Raw genomic sequence first — 22,743 nt, 5'->3', positions numbered from 1 at the left:
CTCTTCTGACCTCAAAAAAGTTTTCTTTGAAGGGTTGCCAAGGAAGAATAGAGAGGAAAGATAAATTCTTCCTTTTCAAAACACAACTTTAGAGTCCTCTAAAGGCACTATATCCTCTGGTTAGAGCAAGGGTTCGATGAGCAATTACCCTGAGTTAACCTAAGGTACCTCAGACTGGCTTCTTAATTTCCCAGGTCTCATTTCTGCTAGAAGCAACCTGAGTAAAGGTAAAATGTTAGAGTGAAGTGTAATGTTTGAAGTTCATAAAATTGGCATAATGTCATCTACTCTGCTAGATTATTATAGGGATTAAATAAAATAGTGCATTTAACACAGAGAAAATGTTCCATCACTGGTAAGAATAACAATCAGATCCAAAGGTTTATGAAAAGCTTTATCTGAGTTCAGGAGTTGAAGGATGGGGTTGCCTTTCCCCCCCACAAGATGAATTCCAAAACAATGGTCTATAATTTTAGGCATTTAGGATATTATCATCAAACTCACAATCACAAATATCCAGCTAATAAATAATGTTGGTTTTACTTTTTTCCTACTTTTTGCCATCTGCTTGTTATAGGATAACCACTTACCTACTAAAAGGAGGAAACAAGATTAATTACAACAGTCAATCCATTTTTCTATCTGTTAGCAGCTGTGATAAAAGGTTTTATCAAGAAAAGATCACTGGGATGATGGAAAAGTTCTGGAAATGGATAGAAGTAATGGTTACACAAGATTGTGAATATACAAAATTGTGAATGCCACTGAATTGCACACTTAAAAATGGTTAAATTGGTAAATTTTATGTTATATATACTTTACCACAATTTTTTTAAGAGACCAAAGTAGTAAGATAGAGCCTCTGATTTGCCCAGATATTCTCTCAATGCTACCCCTGTCCTTTGCTACCAAACGTAATAACTGGGAGATACTGAAAAGCAGATTGTCTATATAGATTTGGGAATGTGTGAAAGGAGTACCTGTGTATTCCCAGCACTACCAATTCTAAAAACCCATTATAATAGTTAATGGCTATTTTTTAAGCTGAAATAATTATATGTGCCAAACTCAGCTTAGACCGATTAGGAATTAAGAGTACTAAGGCTGGCCTGGCAGTTTGAAAAGTCTAAAGTGAATTTTATGAGATCAGAACTCTTACTCCAGATCAGTCTCTCCCAAGCCTAGGGCAACTGTATGGCTCACCTTCTCTGCTTTGAAGATTTTCTCTGCTACAAGGCTGTGGTTACCCACACCTTTTTCTAAAGGTGGACTCCCACTATCTACAATCAGTTCCTGAGAAAATGAGGATATCAGCCAGAAAGTGAAATTCCTTTCCTCCTTTGAACTGAAAAAACTCCATTGGCCCCCAGGCTGGGTTAATATCTGTTGCTGTTCAAATAGGAGGTTCTATATCTGGGGTTCCTGATTGGACTGAAGCAAAGCATCTGAACTTCCTGCTAGATGAGGCGGATCCACCAAGTGGAGGCCCACATACCTGCTCTGTTTACAAATTAGTTTATTTCAATTTCATCGCCAGATTGAATAATTCCATTTCTGGGTTACAAAACATTGTGCCTTTTGAAGTTCAATGTCTTCCTTAAACAAACACACCCACACATTAAACATGTACACACCCTCTTAAAAATTCAGTGCATTTACAAAAGGGAGTCTGAGCCTTGAGAATGCAGGTGCTCTCTTTCATTTACTTCTAGAAAGCTCTCAGCTCTTAGCTCTTTCAGAGGACACGTTGAGTAAATAGCCAAACAAGCCAAAGATTAGAGATTCTATTTGCTTGGCTATTATTGTGGGCTGCCACTTACCTCTATTATAGAAACCATGTAATCCTGGAGCCACTAAATTTTAAGTCTCGTTCCATGGCATGATTTCCTTATTTATTCCTGTTACACTGTGCAAGAAAAGGTTTCTGCCAATGAGTGTGTTGTAAAGTAAAAAAACTGTATTCAAGCGTTCTCATTCAAAAAGCTGTATTTTGCTATAAAACCGCTTTCATGTATATAAGGTAATGGATACCTGGTCAGTTCTAGTTAGCATATGCTACCTTTCAGATAAGTCCCCACGGTATCTTGCTCTGTGAACTCAAAAATATTTTCTTTGAGCGTCAGTGTATTCATGATAAGACAATTCAGTTACCAGAAACTACTAAAAAGCAAAGGGGAAAATGTAGTGGAATATGCGTACAACTATTTCCAAAGTAAAAGGTGCCTGGTAAAACCTGAAAAAAAACCTGAGATTACCTACCAGTCCACAGAAGACAAGTAGGAGTGCCTAAATTTGAATCCTTGTTCTACCACTTGCTACTGCATGACCTTGGGCATGAGTCACTAAATGCACTCCTCAGATTGTTTAGAGAATTCAAGGAGGTGATAGCGCAACATTCTTAGCACAGTATCTGGCACATCAAAAGCACCCATCAAAGGCATGTAGCAGTAGTTATTGTTATTCTCATGATTGTTACTGTTTTTCTCTCCTGTCCATTCAACTCTGTAAATATAAAAGTAGTAGAAATTAGTCTTACTGGTTAATATCCAACAAGGTATTATTTATCTGAGGAAAACCAGTACACAAGACTACTGCAGCACTTTAATAAAATTCTGATCCTAAAGTGAAAAAAATGTGTGCATCAAAAAAAGGCAAAAATAAATGTGGTGCTGACATTTCAATCATTTTGAGTGTGTGATTTAAGATTTTAAGAATTTTTTAAAAACTCTGTTTTCTTTAAACTGCTTTTAGGAAAAATGTAAATGGAGTTTAGCTGTCTTCCTGACCCTATAGCTTCATCAAACTAAACATATATTTAGTACTGTAAAAAAAGATACTGAAACACTAAACATGTGTTACTTAATACAGCATAAATTATGTGAGGAGGGAGAAAAAGAACTTGATGTTATTCAAATATTTGATATATGCACACTCTGAGATAAAGGAGTAATTATTCTATTAAAAAACTTTAAGGTAAAAATAAACTATTAGGTGAAAAAGAAAACTAGGTTTAGGTATGATCTAAATCTAGTTTAATTATTAGCAAAATTACCTAATAGTCAAAAGGAAAAAGTTTCTTTTAGAGATAACTGAAAAGACTCAAATAAACACTAGAAGGTATCTTGTAAATGATCTTTCAGGAAATGATCCAGTCAAACCAAGAGAAATTTTTCTGTCTCTATAATCTCTGGCAACATTTCAAACAAGAGTTAGTAAGCACACCTTCAACTAAATTAAATTCTTCCTCTAAAATCTGCTCTAGGTCTCTATGACTACCATAATTATTTTACCTTTTATTGGTAGTTTTTAAAAGTAAATTCATCAGTGTGGCCCCAGCATTGGTCCTGCTAGAGATACTTATGGCTTCTTGTTTCCTCAGCTCTTGAAGCTCCATGCCTCAGGGTGTCAAGCTAAGAATGTAGATCAGGAGCTTTGTAGGAATGACATATGCTTTTCTAACCCATTTTTAGCCCATTGCCAACAGTATACAATTGTAACCACATGTTAAGAACACCATCTGTAAGGACCATTTTTTTTTTTTTTTTAAATATATCTTTACTGATTTCAGAGAGAGGAAAGGAGAGGGAGAGAGACAGAAACATCAATGATGAGAGAGTCACTGATTGGCTGCCTCCTGCACGCCCCCGACTGGGGATCAAGCCCGCAACCCAGGCATGTGCTCTGACCGGGAATCGAACCCCGATCGCTCAACCACTGAGCCACTCTTGGCAGGGCTGTAAGGACCATTTTTAAAGAAGATTTTCATTAAGCAATCAAAAGAGCTGAAAGAATATTATCTACATTCTTTTTAGAAAGTAGCAAATATTGATATAATCTAAAAATGGAATCATTGGTATATTTCTTGGAATGAGTCTACTATAAGAAAAAAACATGGGGGGGAAAAGCTCTCACCTCAAATAAAGTCAAATCCCAGAGACATTACCTCAGATGGCTCACCTATGGAAGAGGGCTCATCACATTTACATAGCAAGCACTACCTACCCAAAGTCAACAGCAACAAAAGAGTTTATGAAGAATCTACAGCTCCAAGAGGGGTCAGGGTGGAGTGCTGTGAGCCAGCAGATGCAGGGAGCATCTCAGGGTTTTGAAGACAAAATGGCTTGGGTCAGATCCTTACTTTGCCATGTAATAGCTCTGCAACACTGGGAGGCAACTCAACTGCTCTAGGCCTTACTTTCCCTATGTGTGAAATGGGGATAACACCACCTACCAAATTAGTGTCAGGTGTATTAAAGATATTGTCTATGTTCTCATCTGGCATACATTCATTATGTCACTGTCCCTTGACCTTCCCTGGGTAGCGAATCTCCTTTGGACATGCTGTTTAAAACAGATTATCTGAAATCAGTTAGGAAGGAATTTCTGAGGCCCAGCGTTTATAAGAGGTGCTTTACTCTGACGCCAGTACAACGGTTTCGGTCTAGTGGGGTCCTTCACCTGTCCCTTCCACCCAGCTCTTTTATAATCAATACTCACTTGCCCTATGGGCAGAACCAAGGCATTGTACTGAAATAAAAAGAGCCATATATACACACACACATATATATGGTAATCATACACACACACACACACACACACACACACACACATATATAGTAGTACACTGCTGACAGGTTAAAATTCTGTTTAAAAGTTACTTTCCCAGAAGCAAAAATTATGTTAGTTTAACTTAGTCATTGGAATATTTGCAATAAAGTGTGTGTGTGGAGGGGGATCCAAGGATAACAGAGCATTCTGGGTTAGTTTAGCAGAAGAAAAGAGCTATGGTTTTTGGTAAAAGCTGACTTCCTTTTCTTGGGAGAAAGATACCAATATGCCATGTGTTTCTACCACCCTACACTGGAAAATGCTCCTAAGTTTCTAGTATGGTAGGATGCAGTTATCTGCCTGATGTATTAGGAAAACACCATCACCCGCAGGAACGACTTATTCCTGGTGTTCTAGGAATATTTAGAAAATAAAAAAACTGCCACTCTTTTCATGAGGGCATTTCATGTACAATACTCACACATTTTCTCTTCTGTTTATCTGTATCTTTGAAATACTGACCTTTCATTTAGCTTTAGTTCTTTGCATCTCAAATGTTACTAATCTGTTTAGTTCAAAGTTTGACCTTTTTGTTTCTATTTATAAACAAAGAACATTTGAGTAGCTTTTGAAAGAGTGGGTGCCTATGGTGTTTATAGAATGTTTCCGGTCTCTGGGAATAGACTGGAATTATTTTGGTAATGCAATCTAGTGAAAACAGGCTGCAGACTCCAGGGTCTTATGCCCATTAATACAATAGGCACATATAGAGCCTTCCTGAGGGCTGACATCCAGTTCCTTCCCCCAGGGACCTCACCTGGTCACCCAATTAGCGCAGAGTACTAAGGCAGCTGGCTGGGGGAAGGAGGGGTTGAAACCCAGGAATCCTATAGTCCTAAACCCTGTGTCTTCCTGCAGACTGTGGTCTCCACATGGGAACCTTTCTGTAGTTCTACCTCCCAGAGGGGGCTCCTTTTTGTAATTCTCACAGGATGCTATAGTCCTCACATAAATACAGGGTCTATATATTATTCTTATTTATTTCTGTGTCCCCAAAGTGCCTGGTTAGCAGTAAGTATTCAATAAATATTTGCTAAGCTTAAATGAATTAACATTATTAACAACTAACAATACTTTTTAATTTTTATTCTATCAGATTATTTACTTGTCACTAACCTAAGAATAAAAATAATGTATTTTAACAAAAGACAATATTCTAGATAGCTATTTCAATCTTAGACGCTAATGAAGGTGGTGTAGCTAAAACCAAATAATCCTGGAAGCCCACGTGCGCAGGTGCCTGGAAGAGATGTCAGAAGGCGGTGTTGAAGGCCAAGGCGTGCAGGGGCAGCCTGGCCTGAGGCAGTTCTGCTTTGACTTGGTCCTACTTTAATTAAGCCCCAGGAGTTGATTTCCCTTATATAACAAAGCACACAACTAATTGTCATAAATCAAGTTGCAGAATTTATCTCTGACCTCCTATAGTAGTAAAAGTATTTTCCACTTTAATGTTAGGTTCTTAAGTAACTTTAGTAATTTACCAGGTTGACTTGGTCTTGCATTATATGAATTATAAAACACAAGGAATGATCTATTTTATTATATCTTGAAGAACACTGGTTATGTACAGTATAATACATCTATGTAGTGTTGAGAGGAAAAGCTCTACAAAGAACACAAAACATCTCAGGTAGCCAAATGGATGGCTTCCACCTCCTTGCTGATGAAAGCTCTTTGATCAAAAACGAACTGCGGCAAGTGAGGCAGAGGTCCTGATGTGGGTGACGTGAGGAGGAAGAAGCTGGAACAAGTGTCAGGAGAACAAAGGCGAACCTGACAACCAAACAACTGAGCAGACACAACGATACGAAATCAGAGAAGAGGCAAGATACTGAACAAGTGGGTGATAGAACACCTTTACCATGTGTATTTTTCTTTTATGTTATAAATGACCTTCACCAAAACATTTAGGCCCTCAAAATACTTGGAAATATTAATGGATATAAGAATTTTCAGAACAAGGTGAATAAAAAATGGTCCCTTTTCTAATAATCACCACCTTTTAATGGAACAAGAAATATCTGACCTTATAAGTATATTTTAATATTTATGTATTCACTCATTTAACAAATATTTATTGATTGCCCATGTACCAAGTTCTATTCCAGGGGCTGGGGATATAGCAGTGAACATAATAGTTTCCCTCCTCTCATAGAGTTTTCACTTTATTGGGGACATAGACCATAAGCCAATAAATAAAATGTTACATTATGTCAGGGAGTAAACACCTGTTATAGAGAAAAAATAGTTAGGGGTCAGAGAGTGATGGGGAAGGTCTTTTTGACAACCAGAAGGGAAAAAAAGATGGCATGTATTTAAAACTTTTTAGCAACTCATCAAAATTTATCTGAATAATTGACTTCCAACAGCACAGTTTTGCTTGCTAGTTTTAAATCATCTTATCTTTTAATATTTAATGTATCTGTGTGAGGGGGTTTCTTCAAAAGTGACTTACAAATGTAAATAGGTTCAGGGATGGGCACTCAGAAGCCTTGATGCATGTCCTTTGAGTTCGTCCTGGCATTCATTTATGCAGAGGCCCCGTATATCCGGGGGCCACAGATGTTGGCTAAGTCAGGCAGAACCTGTCATGTGTTAATGTTTATCTCATTTAATTAAAAAAAATAAAAAGCAAAGAGACATATATAAAAAATAAACTTAGGAATAACCATAAAGCTCGTGTGCTTACTGATCTCATATCATGTTGGACCTGCCAGCTTTGCCACACAATGGTACTAATGAGGGATTAACAAAATTGCATGATTAAATGTCGTACATGTTTTAAAACTGAATATAATAACTACAACTAATTTTTAGTGCCATAAAACAAAGTAAAATGTCTTTTCTGTTTAAGTGACTGTGTATCCAATTTGACAATAGGGAAAATCAATCAAGCCAGTGTTGAACAATGACTGCTTATGTAGCTTTCTTACTTTAAATGTCAGCTGTACTTCTGTTGACAGACAGGACTTACTGCTCCTTGATTGCGCCGTAATGTTTGTATTGTACGAATAACAGGACAATAGAGCCACATGCTAAGCACACTTGGACTATCAGGTTATTAAAAAAAATAAAAGCATCTAAATGCTTATTAACTAAAGATGCTGTATCAACAAGGCATTAATTGTTAAAAGTAGACAAAATCATTTGTGTCAATTTGAATAAATGTGTCATCCTGTTAGTGAGAGCTGTATAAAGCAAGAATGGATCTGCAGTGTGACAGTGGGTTTCTGTCATCATTAGACCTCTTAGGGAAGAAGTGCTTCCCAGACCTAATTCAGCACAAGGCCCCTTCAGTGCTTTGGGGACTGAATTCCTTTGACTTAAGAGCTTCTTGCGCAAAATTCTACACAGTGGCCGAATTGTTTTAGGACAATGGGCCCACTTCTTGCTTCTATGTTTTTATCATATCCTTTCTAATACCTCACACTTCAGTTGGCCACTGCTCCTACTGCTCTGAGCAATGGTTCCCCCTGGCTCTCAGTCACCATAACAGCATGACCACCTCTCCAGCTGTGAAAGCAGGGAACTTGGGAGTTATCTTTCATGTCCTGCTCACTCATTTTCATGCCAAATCAATTCCAAGACCTGCTGCTTTTGCTTCATAAATATTTCTTAAATCATAAAACCTCTTTTCATCCCAACTGCTTACTCTCCCAGGCCCAGCCATCCTCTTTCACCAGGATTACTGCCAGCAGCAAGGAGCCTCTTCATATCAGAATTTACCACGTCCCCTTCCTCAGCAGTTAGTGGATACTGTAAACCATAAATCTGATCTTGTCACTACCTGCCATAAAAATACTGCCAATGCTTTCTCATGGTCCTCAGAATAAGTGCCAAAAATATTTTACAGTGTCTCCAGTGCTCCACATGATCTGATGCCTATTTACCTCCCTAGCCGCATTTCTTGCTACAATTACCCTCCTCCTCCAATTATATGCCTCTGTGTGCTCCCCACAGGAAGTAACAGTAGCACCAGAAATGGCAAAATGTGGCAAACAGTTACAGTGGAGTGAGAACTGTAAGTGGTAGTGTTATTACCAAAAATCTTACCAAAGAGGCTTTTTTGTTTTTATACTTTCAATTTTAAGATAGTTATATATTTATTGAAAAAGTGAAGATAGCCTGGCCAGGCATGGCTCAGTGGGTGAGCATCGATCTATGATCCAGGAGATCAAGGTTTGATTCCCGTTCAGGGCAAATGCCCAGGTTGTGGGCTCGATCCCCAGTAGGGGGCGTGCAGGAGGCCGCCGATCAATGACGCTCTCATCATTGATGATGTTTCTCTCTCCCTCTCCCTTCCTCTCTGAAATCAATAGATATATTTTAAAAAAAAAAGAAAAGAAAAAGTGAAGATATCACAGAGTTCCCATATACTGCACCAGTCAGTCCATTTCCTCTATTATCTTACACTGTTATGGCACACTTTTCACAACTAACTCACCAATATTGACAGCATTATTAACTAAAGTCATACTTAATTTAGAGTTCCTTAGTTTTATCTAACGTCCCTTTTCTGCTCCTGGGTCCCATTTAGGATATCACACTGCATATAGTTGTGCCACCTTAGGCTCCTCTAGACAGTGTCAGTTTCTCAAATTCCCATGTTTTTGATGACCTTGACAGTTTTGAGATATACTGGTCAGGTTTTTGTACTTTGCCCCTCAATTTAGGTTTGTCTGATGGTTTTCTCATGATTAGACTCGAGGTTATGGATTTGGGAAAGAGGAGTACAGAGGTGAAGTACCCTCCGTAACACATTATATCAAGGGTATATCTTATCAACATGACCTATCACTGGTGGTGTTGACCTTGAGCATGTGGCTAAAAGTGTTTATCAGTTTCTGCACAATCTAGTTACTCTGATTTTTTCCCTTCCACACTGTCCTCTTTGGAAGAAAGCCACTCTGCGAAGACCCACACTTCAGGGGTAGGGAGTTATGCTCCACCTCCTCTACATAAATTATCTGAAATTTTTCTGCAGGGGAGATTTGTCTATTCTCTCTATTTACATATTTATTTATTCAATCATTTATATCAGTATGAGCTCATGGATATATATTTCGTAATTTGTGTTATATTCTGACACTACCTAATTTATTTGTTACTCAAAATGTTGTAGTTTTGGCCATTTGGGAACTCTTTTTAGTGGTTGCTTGATGCCCTGACACATACCCACATTGCTGTGTGTTTCCTTTCTGTTACTAGTAGATACTCCAGACTCAGACTGCACACTTAGCCCCAGAATCACCCATTTCTTCAAAGAGCTCTGGTTCCTTTTAAAGGAGAATGGTGTGAAACCATGATCTGGGTATTGGGTGTGCTGACTAATAACAGAACCAAGAATGCTTTTAAAAGTGAACAGTAGTTACCATAGATTGTATTAATCTCCTTGGAGTATAGGGAGGACATTTTAGAATATAAACCACAATTCTCTGGTTTGTTTCTGGGACAAAAATAATATGTAGTAAGTTAGAAGAGAAGATACAGAATATAAGATAGGATAATTATGGCAAAACTGAATGTGTTTTGAAAACCAGAAAGCTCTTCAGAAATCTAAGGTATAATGATTTGATTAGCTTAAGGTAAGGCCCTTCTAGACTTTGGTTCCAAGAGCCATTTTGGCAATACAGAAAACAAACCGAGGGAGTTTCACTGAGAATTGACTTATTTACCTACCATTTCTTTTATTCGAAACTGATGTTGGGTCCTTTTTAAAATTCTGTCAAGTTATTACTTTGTATCTGTACTTGCATACTACTTTTGGCCACAGAAAGACATAAAAATAAAGTTAACTTTCTTTTCTAGAAAGGAACAAAGAAATAAAGTTGTTTAATATTTGAAAATAACCTCTGGAATGCTAAAATCTTGGACTTTAATCTTTTCTTTCCTTCACAAAATTCTTTCTGCAAAGGTTGAAGGATGAGAGCATAAAGAATGTTATAACCAGAGGCAGAAACATGAAACTGAACTGAGCGTCATGCTCCTCCTACTGCAGTGAGAATCTTTCTATCAGAACCACCATGACTAAAAATGGCCATAAACTAAGTTGATAGCTTTGCCACAAAAGTCTAAAAGAGCTCATATAAAAATAGATTAAAATTTTTTTTTATTGCGGATCAGTGAAAGGCAGGCAGGACTCTCCAATGCCAATGGGAATAGTTAGCATGTGACTTTGGACTTTGGGGGTCACTAAGGCCTCAAGACTCATGTCACTTATAGCCTCCATGTTCTAAAGACCAGCTCAATCTCAAGTCAGAATTTAAAGATCTGAGGAAGATGTGGGAGTCAGAAGGACAGTCAGCACAAAAAAAGAATGAACTTTAACATAATTTCATTATCTATAAGAATAGGGACAATAAGACCTACATTATAGGCAAATTAAATAAGGTAGCATAGCAGAAAGCAGCTGGCACATGGTAACTTTTCAGTATGTTAGCCTTTTTCCTGGTTATTTAAAGATACGTAAAAATCTGAACCTAAAAACTCAATAAGGTCCATTTACTCAAGAATTTTAGATAATATAAAACACAAAAAGTAGTCTACAAAGGATATGTCTGCTTGAATGAGTAATTTATGTCACTTACAAAGTGCTGAAATAACATAGCCTCAGTCCCTAATAGCCATAGAGTCCCACTCTTTTATTTGCTGTAGTAAGAAACATTTCGGTTTCCTAGTGGGTACAAATATTACTTCCTTGCCACTCACACAACTTATGGCATGTTTATCTTTCTAGAAAACCAAACATTTTCTGAAATGATTGTACTAGAAACTGAGTTTTATATCATGTTCACCATAGCACACTTAGAAAATATTTTAGTATATTTTTAAAATGGCAAAATAAATGAAAATATAATCATCGGCATAGTTTCTTCGTCTCCTTCTTAATTTATTTATTTAAATGTATCTTTACTGTTGAAAGTATTACAGTTGTCTCCCTTTTCCCCCCATTGATCCCCTCTACCCAGCATCTACCCCAACCACAGGCCTTCCCCATATCAATGTCTGTGTCCATAGGTTATGCATATAAGCATATAAATTCTTTGATTAATCTCTCTCCACCCACTCCCCATCCTCACCTTCCCTCTGAGATCCTTTAGTCTGTTGCATGCTTCTATGTCTCTGGACCTATTTTGTTCATTAGTTTATTTTGTTCATTAGATTCCACATATGAGTGAGATCATGTGATACTTGTCTTTCTCTCACTGGCTTATTTCGCTAAGCATAATATTCTCCAGGTCCATCCATGCTGTCTCAAAGGGTAAGAGATCCTTCTTTTTTACAGCTGCATAGTATTCCATGGTGTAAATGTACCCAGATTTTTTTATCCATTCATCTACAGCATGGTTTCTTTTAAGCAAAAAACTTTAAGAAATGTGATTCTTAACATCAATCAAAAAACATTGTGAAGGGTGGAATGAACAGCAGAAAACTTAACATTTACAACTGAATACAAAGAACTCAACCTCATCCCAGAATTCTTGGCAATTAAAAAATTTGGTTTCACTCAGGTATTGCCATAATGTGTTTAGCAGGGGATTAAGTAACTGAATATTGAGTCTGTAACATATATATTTATATATGTTATGAATGTACTTAAAACTAGATAATGAGAGAGACGCATGCACAGTAGTGCGGGCAGTGACTTGGCGATCCCATTTGGAGACACGTTTGTTGCGGGGGCAGTGCACCAATCACAAGGAATGAGGTTTCATGGACAAGCTAAACTGGCATTCAAGAGCAAGGCTCCTGGTTTCAAGTTCAAGATGGCAAAGTAGGAAGATCCTGAGCTTACCTCCTCTCATTGATACCAAAACTACAATCACATATAGACCAGCTATCTCTGAAAATGACCTAAAACTAGCAGAACAGATTTTCTACAACTACAGATATAAAGAAAAAGCCACAATAAAAAGAGCAGGAGGGGTAGAGACTAAATTTAGTCAGGACCTACCCTACTCCCTAACCCCCACTCCCTATGTGATGACTCACAAGTGGGAAGGATATCACAACTGTGGAGGCCATCCCCATAGCGTGAGGGGTCCAAGCCCTAGCCTGGGGGACCCAGCACCAGGAAGAGGAGCCCCCTAACATGTAGCTTTGAAAACCAGTGGGGCTTACGTCTGGGAGGGCTAAAGGGCTGTAGGAAATCCAGGTTGCATTCTTTCTGAGTCCTGGCACAGAGCAGCAGTTTGAAAAGCACCTAGGTCACATGTGAAGGGATACATTGACTAATTTTAGTGTGTGTCCTGGAGGGACAGGGATTTGTTGGAACTTTCTCCAGAGTCAGAGGTGCTGGCAGAGCCCTTTCCCCCCTGCTTTAACCTAGCTGGTCTGACACCGGCAGGAGCCATTTCTGAAACTCTCTATTAACCTTCCTAACACTATTCATTCCATCCTGCATTTCCCTGACAACCAAGCCAGGCTAGCACCCTTCCAGTGGCTCCTGTGCTGCCTCATCCAGTGTCAGCACCAGTACACTGCTGTGTGTCTGCAACAGCATGGCTGGGCCTTGAAGCCAACCACAACAAAGGCTTGCCCTGCACACCAGTGAACCCACAACAGTTATGGCCAGACCTTACAGCCAGTGTGGGTCAGGGATCAGCATCACCTGCCAGTGTGACCATACCAGGCTCTGGTGACAAGGGGTATTCCACCACTGGGCCCTGCAGGACACCTTTTAAATAAGGCCACTTTTTCAAGTTCAGGAGATTTAACTGACCTACTGAATACACAGAAATGAACAGGTAAAATGAGGAGAGAAAAGAATATGTTTCAAATAAAAAAACAACAACTGGGCAAAACCCCACAAAAAGAACTAAATGAAACTGAGGTAAGCTGTCTACTAGACAAAGAGTTCAAAGTAATAGCCAGAAAGATGCTCATCAAACTCTGCAGACAAGTGGGTGAACTCAGTGAGAACTTCAACAAAGAGATAAAAATTATAGAAAGGATCTATCAGAACTGAAGAATATATCAAGTGAAATAAAAAATACACTGGAGGTAATCAACAGCAGATCAGATGACGCAAAAGAATGGATCAGCAATCTAGAAGACAGGATAGTGGAACTCACCTGCTGGAAGATAAAAAAGAAAAAAAATTAAAAAGAATGAGGATAGCATAAGGGAACTTTGGGACAACATCAAGTGTACTAATATTAGAACCATAGTAGTTTCAGAAGAAGAAGAGAAAAGGGTAGAAATCTATGTGGAGAAATAATGGTTGAAAACTTCCCAAACTGGAGAAGAAAACAGGGATACAAATCCAGGAATCACAGAGAGTTCCAAAGACAATAAACTGGAAAAGACCCACACCAAGACACATTATAATTAAATTGTTAAAAGTTAAAGATAAAGGTAGAATTTAAAGAGCAGCAACAGAAAAACAACTAGTTGCATACAAGGGAATGCTCACAGAACTATCAAATGACTTTTCAACAGAAACTTTGCAGGCCAGAAAGGAGTGGCATAATATATTCAACATGATGAATACCAAGAATACTCTACCCAGCAAAGTTATCATTCAGAACTGAAGGAGAAATCAAGATTTTCCCAGACAAGCAAAAGCTAAAGGAGTTTGTCACCACTTAAATGGCATTACCATAAATGTTAAAGGGAATTCTTTAAGTGGAAAAGAAAAGATCAAAACTAGAAATAAGAAAATATATGAAAGAAAAAAATCTCACTAGTAAAGGCAAATATATAGTAAAGATATACCAACCACTTATAAATCTAGTATGAAAACAAAATGGCAATAAGTACATACCTATCAATAATTACTTTAAATGTAAATTGAATGAGTGCTCCGTTGAAAAAAACATAGGGTGACTGAATGGATAAGAAAATAAGACCCTTACATATGCTGCCAACATGAGACTCCAGATTGAAAGACATACACACAGATTGAAAGTAAAGGGATGGAAAAGATATTTTATGACAATGGAAACAAAACAAAACGAGTTGTGGTTAGTAATACTTCTATCAGACAAAACAGACTTTAAAACAAAGGCTATAATAAGAGACAAAGAAGGACCCAGCAATTCTACTTCTGGGTGCTTATCTGAAGAAAACAAAACACTAATTCAAAAAGATATATGCACCCCTATGTTCACTGAAGCATTATTTACAACATCCAAGATATGGAAGCAATCCAGGTATCCATCCATAGATGAACAGATCAAGAAGAAGTGGCTATAGATAGAGATCTATGTATATTATACACACACACACACACACACACACACACACACACACACACACACACACACACACACTGGAATATTACTCAGCCATAAAAAGGAATGAAATCTTGCCATTTGAGACAACATAAAAAGACCTAAAGGGTACTATGCTAAGTGAAGTAAGCCAGAGAAAGACAGATACTTGTATCATTTCATGTATGTGTGGAATCTAAAAAACTAAACAAATGAACAAATAAAACAGATTCATAGATACAAAATAACTGATAGTTGCCAGAGGATTGTGTGGTGGGGTAAGGGCAAAAAGATGAAGGGGAATAAGAGGTACAAACTTATAGTTATAACATAAATAAGTCACTAGGATGTAAAGTACAGCATAGGGAATACAGTCAATATCACAATAACTTTGTATGGTGAAGGATAGTGGACTTTTTGTGGTGATCACTGTAAGGTGTATAAATGTGAAATCTAACTGTGTTATACACCTGAAATATAATGTTGTATGTCAAATATACTTTAGTTTAAAAAAGCTTTACATTCTGGAATTAAAATTAGACATGAGAAAAAAAACTAGGTAAGGACATAATTTAAATCTATAATGTTCTTTCTATTGCCTCTATTATATCAATTATAACACACACACACAGTCAGAGATGGACTGAAAAAGGAGCTATGGAGAAGCAGATAAGAAATAAGTGTTTTGAAGTCAAATCATATTTTACCTCCCATATGGAGATTAAGTGAATTTCTCAAGTAACTTCCAGATAGTAAGTGGCAGAGCTAGTAACTGCAAATCCAATGCTGTTGCACCACATGGCCGCTTTTCTTCTCTGAGGAAGGAAATGCTATTCTAACCACTATTTTGTTGTCTTCAAATGGTGTTTAGAGTTTTGAGAGGAAACAAATATAGGCTCTTTAAGAAGAGCTTCTGTTGCTGCAACTGCCTGGAGGAAGCCTTTAACTGGTGAATGTGGACAAACAACAGCAAGAAAAGAAGTAGAGGGATGCTGTGTTCTCTGGGAATTCCTTAGATTGGGTTCTGGCCACAAGCAGGTTCATCTGTGGGCAATAGGAAAGACCAAGGGGATTCTAAAAAAACCAAGTAGCCAGAAAGTCCACTTGTGTAGTATTTATTATTCAAAGATCAAAACTATTATATATTTGATTTTGTTGAATATGTATCATTTAAGCATAAGTTCACTGCATAAGTATTTTGATTCTCAAAATGGCTTGAAGTGAATTTGAAACCTAAGTCTTAAGTAAGGAGGTTAATAAATTTGTCATTTGGTCAGAGGGTACAATATTTGGTGGCAGGTACAGTCATCCATTGGTATCCACGGGAATTGGTTCCAAGAACCGCCACAGACACCAAGATGAGGATGCTCAAGTGCCTTAGTCAGTCTTTGGTACCTGTGGAGGTGAAATCTGCAAGTGCTCAAGGCCACTGTATTCTATTTCTTTACTTTTTTCTACTTAATATAATTCTTTACATTTATCTAGTAAGTAGTTAAATAAAATATATACAGCACCTATAAAATAAAAGAATAATATCAACTCAATGGCTTATGTTTTTATATCACAATTCTCAGTAATTTCACCAATCACTCCTCCTAGGGATACCCTGGAGTTAAGGCTATGAGACATCATCTATGACATTCCTGTTTGGGGGACAGGCTGGCTGCATACAAGAAAACAAGAAGCCATTGCTGGTCTTGCCTTACAAATCCAACCCCATAAAGTGACAATAGGCATAATCTCTTTGCACGCTCCCCCATTCATCTTTGACATATAACAAATCCTGTGAATTAATAAGATATGACAGAACAACATTAAGGAAAATATTAAAGTTTAAAAGCAGAACCATTCTATCGTATTGAAATCTGAATGCTTTATCATTTCTGGTTTGAATCATGGTCTTATTTTTCTCTTGAGTGTGTGAATTTTAGTTTTGAAAATATTAAATTTCTTAACACAAAAATGTTTCATATAAAGAACAAAATTTGTAGAGACATTTTTTAACAACATTCTTGGAAGAAGAGTAGAAAAAATACACCAGCCAAAAGACAAACACTGAAAAGGATTCCTTTTTTTTTTATTTTGATGGAACCACATGTAAGCTAATATTTATACGCAGAGAACACTTAGATACTGGTCTAGCTAAGCACTGCTACTGGGAGAATATAACTAACAAAAAATCCATATGAGAAAGCAATCCTGAAGCATTTCTTCTAATCGCAACTCTCAGTGGGATGTCTACATAGCACCAAAACTATCAGCTAAAAAGCACACAATTTAAACTACCTGTTGCTTACTGTTATGAGCCAATTAATTTCACTTTCACACGAGTCCACAACAGAGCCTTAAGGTAGGTGTTCTGTTCCACAAAAAGACTGATAAAGAGCCTGGTCTCTGCTGTCAGAAGTCATAGGTTCAAATCCTGGGTCTTCTACTCACTGCCTCATGACTTAGACCAGGAGCAGGCCTGTTACATCAGCTGTAAAATGGGGATAATAATTCCTACCTCATAGGGTTGCTAGAAGATTAATCGATACATGAAAAACATTTTTAAAAGTTCCTGGTTATAGCCAAGTTCAATAAAGGTCAACCGGAAAACTGAGGAGGCATCAGCATGCCTACTTTATCTTGAGAGGTCAACTCGCAGGCCACTAACCAAAATGTTAGTGGCAGAGGAGAGCTGTGCTGTGCTACATAAGACTGTGGGATCTCTTTTATAAATTTGTTGTGGCATTGGGCAGATCAAGCCTGCATGAATACACTTTCCTGGGTAAACTGATAGAATTCTCAAGAGTTCCCTAAGAGCTGGGTTTTTGTCTAGGTTGTCTTTCACTACTTCATCTTCAGCACTTATGATAGTACCTGATACATAATCAACTCTCAACAAATACCTGCTTTTCTAAATGAATAGCTGAAGGAAAGGATCTGGAGCTCTGCAAAAGCAACAGGCATTTGACTAAACAGATCTAGGCAAGAAAACATTTGTGTCAGACCCATTACTATTATTACCCACTCAGGTATTACACTGAAAATAGTATTTCCCTAATACTGGAAGTTATTTCCTAAATGCTATTTTTATCAGATAGTCAGAGGGATCAACTGTAAATATAACTGTCAATATATTGAAAGTATCCAATAATATTCACATCTTCCTTGAAATATTTGTGAGAACATTATATAAAAAATCATGATGGTCACTTCCATTTACAATAATTTTGAGTAAAAATACTTAAATGTAAAAATTACCAAAAGAGTTACATAGGAAAATAAGCCTGGTGATGCCTCAGAGAATGGTTAATTAAGTTCTAATTTTTTAAACTTTCAGAGAAAGAAATAAAGGAATAAGAAATAAATGAGTTCTGTTGGCTAAAGAAATACATTGTGATGTATTAAAATCTAAAGGCAAATTTTCTGAGAATTGATGACAAATTTACGATTAGAGTGTTAGTAACATTTTGAAAGCTAAAGCCTGAAATTTTGTCCTGGCACCTAAATAAAACACAGTAACTAAAAATTAATTTGTTATTTGGGATACAATGAAATAGAAATGAACATTAGAATAGAAATACAATAAAACTAATTTGTTATTTGTGATACAATAAAATAGATTCTCTGAAAAAGTACATAGCTGGAGCATCATTTCCTTAAAAAATATATACTGAGAAAATATGAAACAGCTTTTATTATAGATGGTCAAAAACATAACTCAAAGTGCTAATACTAAAACAAATAACCCATAAAACTTAAAAAAAAAAAGGTTCCAATCCTCGTTTTGGTTTACCTTGCACCATGAGCATGGGCTCCTTGCTCCCACCGTGGGCCAGCATCTCCGTTCGGTACCGCTCCCCCATCGCCCTGGGGAGAGGAGAGACTGTTACAGGCACCTGAACACACAGCCAATTCCACCCCATTCACACTTGTTTTGAGTTTCTCAGAAGCCACACTGATATCATATTCAGAAAACCTGCCACCATGAGACAATTCAGCTCTTTATTTTCTTGCTTCTAAAAATTGAATTCCAATTTTTAAATTATTCTAATGAGCAAAACCATTTATTTACTGTAAAAGGCTAAGTATATTTTTAGCTGCTTCATAGCAAGCAATCTCTTCATAGAAAGGATTATTTTGTTTCTGTATTACAGATTAAGTAAGATTATATCTTCTTCTCCATCATTTTTAGGATTAGTAGTGCGATTTGAAATGATTTATGCCATTTTTCACTTTCATAAAAGAACTTGAGATGGCACGTAACAAAGAGAAAAATAACATTCTGAAATAAAAGTGAAGGGGGAAAAATGCTGGCAACAGAGAATTAATTACCCCGGGAGACCTTGGCTAAGGATAATAGCCAAGGGAACAGAAAACTGACTCGAGTGTGTGGGTGGCAAAGACAAAGGAGCCAACAGCTCGTTTTCATCTGCAGATACTCTTGGTCAGCTGGATTCTATAAGGAATACTGTTTGTAACACTAGAAGGTAAGAAGAATTTTCTTTTTTAAAAATATTTTTATTGATTTCAGAGAGAGAAAAGGAGAGGGAGAGAGAGAGACAGAAACATCAATGATGAGAGAGTCATTGATCGGCTGCCTCCTGCACACCCCCGACTGGGGATCGAGCCCGCAACCCGGGCATGTGCCCTGACCAGGAATCGAACCCCGATCGCCTGGATCCTGGGTTAATGCTGAACCGCTGAGCCACGCCTGGATGGGCAAAAAAAATTTTTATAGACAGAAATTCTCCAAATTAATGGCACCTGGAGACAAGCGATTTAATGCTACTCGTGTATTTTATGAAAAATGATATTCTTTTAATGGAAATGACCACAGACTATGATAACATAAATTAAATAAATTTTGATGGTTTCATTCTACTATGTCTGTAGCATCTTTATGTATAGGCAATTTTGTGAACATGCATTACCATATCAAAAACATGTTCATATCAAACACCAATTTGGGGCACACCCTGCAGTGAGAGCTAAGGCAAAGTGTGCCAGGAAGCAGGAAATATGGACATATGGGCTGGGCTTTCTCATGGAACAGCTGAGAGGGGCCTGATTCCAGCCTCGGGGGCTTGGCATCCCCTCCCAACCACTGTACATGGCCTAAGTCAGAGTCCTGCCGTAGGCCTCCAGTTCTCTGCCTGCCTTGGCTCTGTCCTGCCTGGCTTCCTGATGTCAGCTTCCACCCTGCTAATTTTTCAAAAGTGGGATCAAAAAAATCTTTCGACAGAGGTTAGAAATTTTCTAGTCCAATAAGTATTTTTACTAGATTACTTTTACATGTCTATAAAACCATGGCAACTACATGTCCAGGCAAGAATGCATATATAAACAAGATATAAATACTTGGAAATATATGTATTTAATAATATGTGGTTTTCTAGTAAAGTGTAGTTCCTTTAAACAAGATAATATTTTGTCTATTTTATAGAAATCTCCAGTAAAAAAATGTAATTCCCCAAATTTATTTATTGTAGTCAATTTTGGCTTTAGATCCTTTGAAAATAATAAAATCTGAAAAGCAGACCAAATGTCTGCAGGTGTAAAGGACTGAAGACAAAATAACATGTGGGTACCAAGCTATAAAAATTTAAAAATTCTATTACATCAGATTCAAGTTCAAAAGATTTGGAACAGAATGTGATTATTAACTGCTGAGAAAATCCAAACCTATGTCAAACTGTATGAAAAGCTGAGGGTGTGTGCAGGAAGTGGGGAAAGAGAAGGGACTAGGAATTAGAAGACCTAGGTTATAATCTTACTCCACCTTGTTAACTATGAAGCCTTGAACAAAAATGCTTTCAATGACTATCAGACCTGATCATAATTAGTGGTCTGCTTTCAAAGGCAGCTCCTTCTAAGGACTCATGGAACCAGAACTCGACTTCCTGGTGTCAGAAGGAGGTCCAATCAGGGAGAAATGGGAGCTCTCCTGTGCCTCTCCACCCAACAGGAGCCTTGTGACATGCTCCCAGGCCCTGCTCTCCCTCCCCCCACAGCCCCTCTGTCCTGCCTCTGTTGTGGGGAAGGGGTGGGCATCCTTGTCCCTAGCTGAAATTTCCTTGTGGACTCATTAAAGCTTGCCACACCCACTGCCCAATCTGAGGAACTATGCTCTGGGAGAGGCCGGGAGTCTCCACACAGACATGTCCCTATAGCCTTCTAGACAGAGAGCTGCAGGCTGTGTCTTCTGAACCATTGACTAGCCCATGAGGATATCTATGAGGCAGGGCCGTGGAAAGCCATGCTGGGCAGGTACCCACACTGTCTAAGTGGCCGCAGATGGAGCAGTCCCCATTTTTTGGACTGCCACTGTCTTTCAAGGGGAAGGAAAAATGCCCCAAAGTCAGGAAGAGGGTGAACTTTCTAGAACAAACTGGATGCTAAGGTCAATAACCAAAGTTTCTAGTGGTGCCACTCCCAAATGAAGAAAGTAACAAGTTCTTTGTTAGGCAATAAAGAAGAAATGAGGTGTTCCTCATGAGAGAAACTTCAGATGCTTATGCTGAAAATAAGGACACCTGTCAAAGTAAATGGAAGTACTGACAGCAACAGGGTATTGACAACAGGAGAGGCTGGAAAACTAAGAAAACCTACAGGAAAGGATGAAGACAAAGCAGTCTGGGCCCATTTTGTGCAGAAGCACAAAGTCTTCACACAAAGGGTACCTGCGGGCACGAGGGCTGGGCATCAGGCCATCACCAGCCGGTCATAGCCACACAGTGCTGCACAATGAGGTGGAAGTTCAGGACCAGGCTCTGTCTCTGGAAGCAAGAGGGAGGCTCCTGCTGAAAGGGCCTGAGAGAGGTTTGGGCTGAGTGATGAGCCTGCCTCAGGGAGCTTCAGTTTCCTACCACGTTTGGGCTGTGTTCTGGGTGGCCGAAGTTCTCAGAGCCTGACTTTAGATCTAGTGGGGTGGGGGATTACTGAAGTTGAGGGGAACATTTTATGCCCTACCCGCCTTATTACCTGTTAAAAGGATCCTGTAGGAAACATTCCTTCCAAACCATGGAAGCTACTGCCCTAGACATCAGGTAAGAGTAGTATTTGGCACCATAGCCCACAAGGTGACTGAATCGCAGCTGCCAGGCCTGCCAAAACAGAAACACAGCACCAGAAACAATTAAGTCTCTGTATTTTCAGATATTATGCATAAGAACACAATGAAAACACATATGGAAATCTGCAAATGTTTTCATTTAAATTTCACCCTAGAGGGCCATGTCACTCACAATATTAATATTTTTTTTCACGTTTTATACAGTTATGAGTTGGACTGTGGCTCCTCAAAATTCTTACGTTCAAGCCCTAACCCCAGTGCCTCAGAATGTAACTGTGTTTGGAAAAGGGGCCTTTAAAGTGCTGATTAAGTTAAAATGAAAGTGTTAGGGTGGGCACTAATCCAATAGAACTGGTGTCAGAAGGGGAGAGATACGAGGGAAGGGTGCACAAAGAGAAAAGGCCGTATGAGGACACAGCAAGGCAGAGGCCGTCTGCAAGCCAAGGAGAGAGGCCTTGAGGAAACCAAACCTGACACCTAGTTGTTTTGCATGTTTGTCACTGCTGGCATTCATTTCAGTGACAGAAATGTAGAGGACAGCCTCGTTGCGGTGGCAGGAATGGTGATAATGGAGCACGGCTGACTTGCACACCGACTCCAGTCTGTCTGGAATGCCTGGTCGTCAGCAGCACAGAGGAAATTTCAGGTCTGGCACGGAGTGCACTCATTCTTTTTGAGAATAATAATGTAGTTATTATAAAGAAAGGCCACATGAGTTTTCATGCAAGGATACTCTTCACTGGAAAATTATTTTCCTATGAATGCTGTTCTTTCTCTATACCTAAAAGCTGAAAATATCTACATTCTGATTGGTTAGTAGGAAGAGGGCTATCCAAGTGCAAATGCATAAGCTACCACAGC

At 38.3% G+C, this 22,743-nt stretch overlaps 1 protein-coding gene across 1 annotated transcript in view; it reads right to left on the bottom strand.

The window, feature by feature from the left end:
• Nucleotides 1-22,743, bottom strand: part of MIPEP (mitochondrial intermediate peptidase) — a 182,471-nt gene that overhangs the window by 13,048 nt on the left and 146,680 nt on the right. The window contains exons 17-18 of the mRNA XM_081127366.1: nucleotides 21,792-21,913; nucleotides 18,604-18,677 (exon numbers count right to left, since the gene is read on the bottom strand). Of these exons, the coding sequence (XP_080983492.1) occupies nucleotides 18,604-18,677; nucleotides 21,792-21,913 (196 nt within the window). The remainder of the gene's footprint in view (nucleotides 1-18,603; nucleotides 18,678-21,791; nucleotides 21,914-22,743) is intronic.

Source organism: Miniopterus schreibersii (assembly GCF_964146895.1).
Source record: "Miniopterus schreibersii genome assembly, chromosome: 2".
NCBI lineage: Eukaryota > Metazoa > Chordata > Mammalia > Chiroptera > Miniopteridae > Miniopterus > Miniopterus schreibersii.
This window is presented reverse-complemented; position numbering and strand designations above follow the sequence as displayed.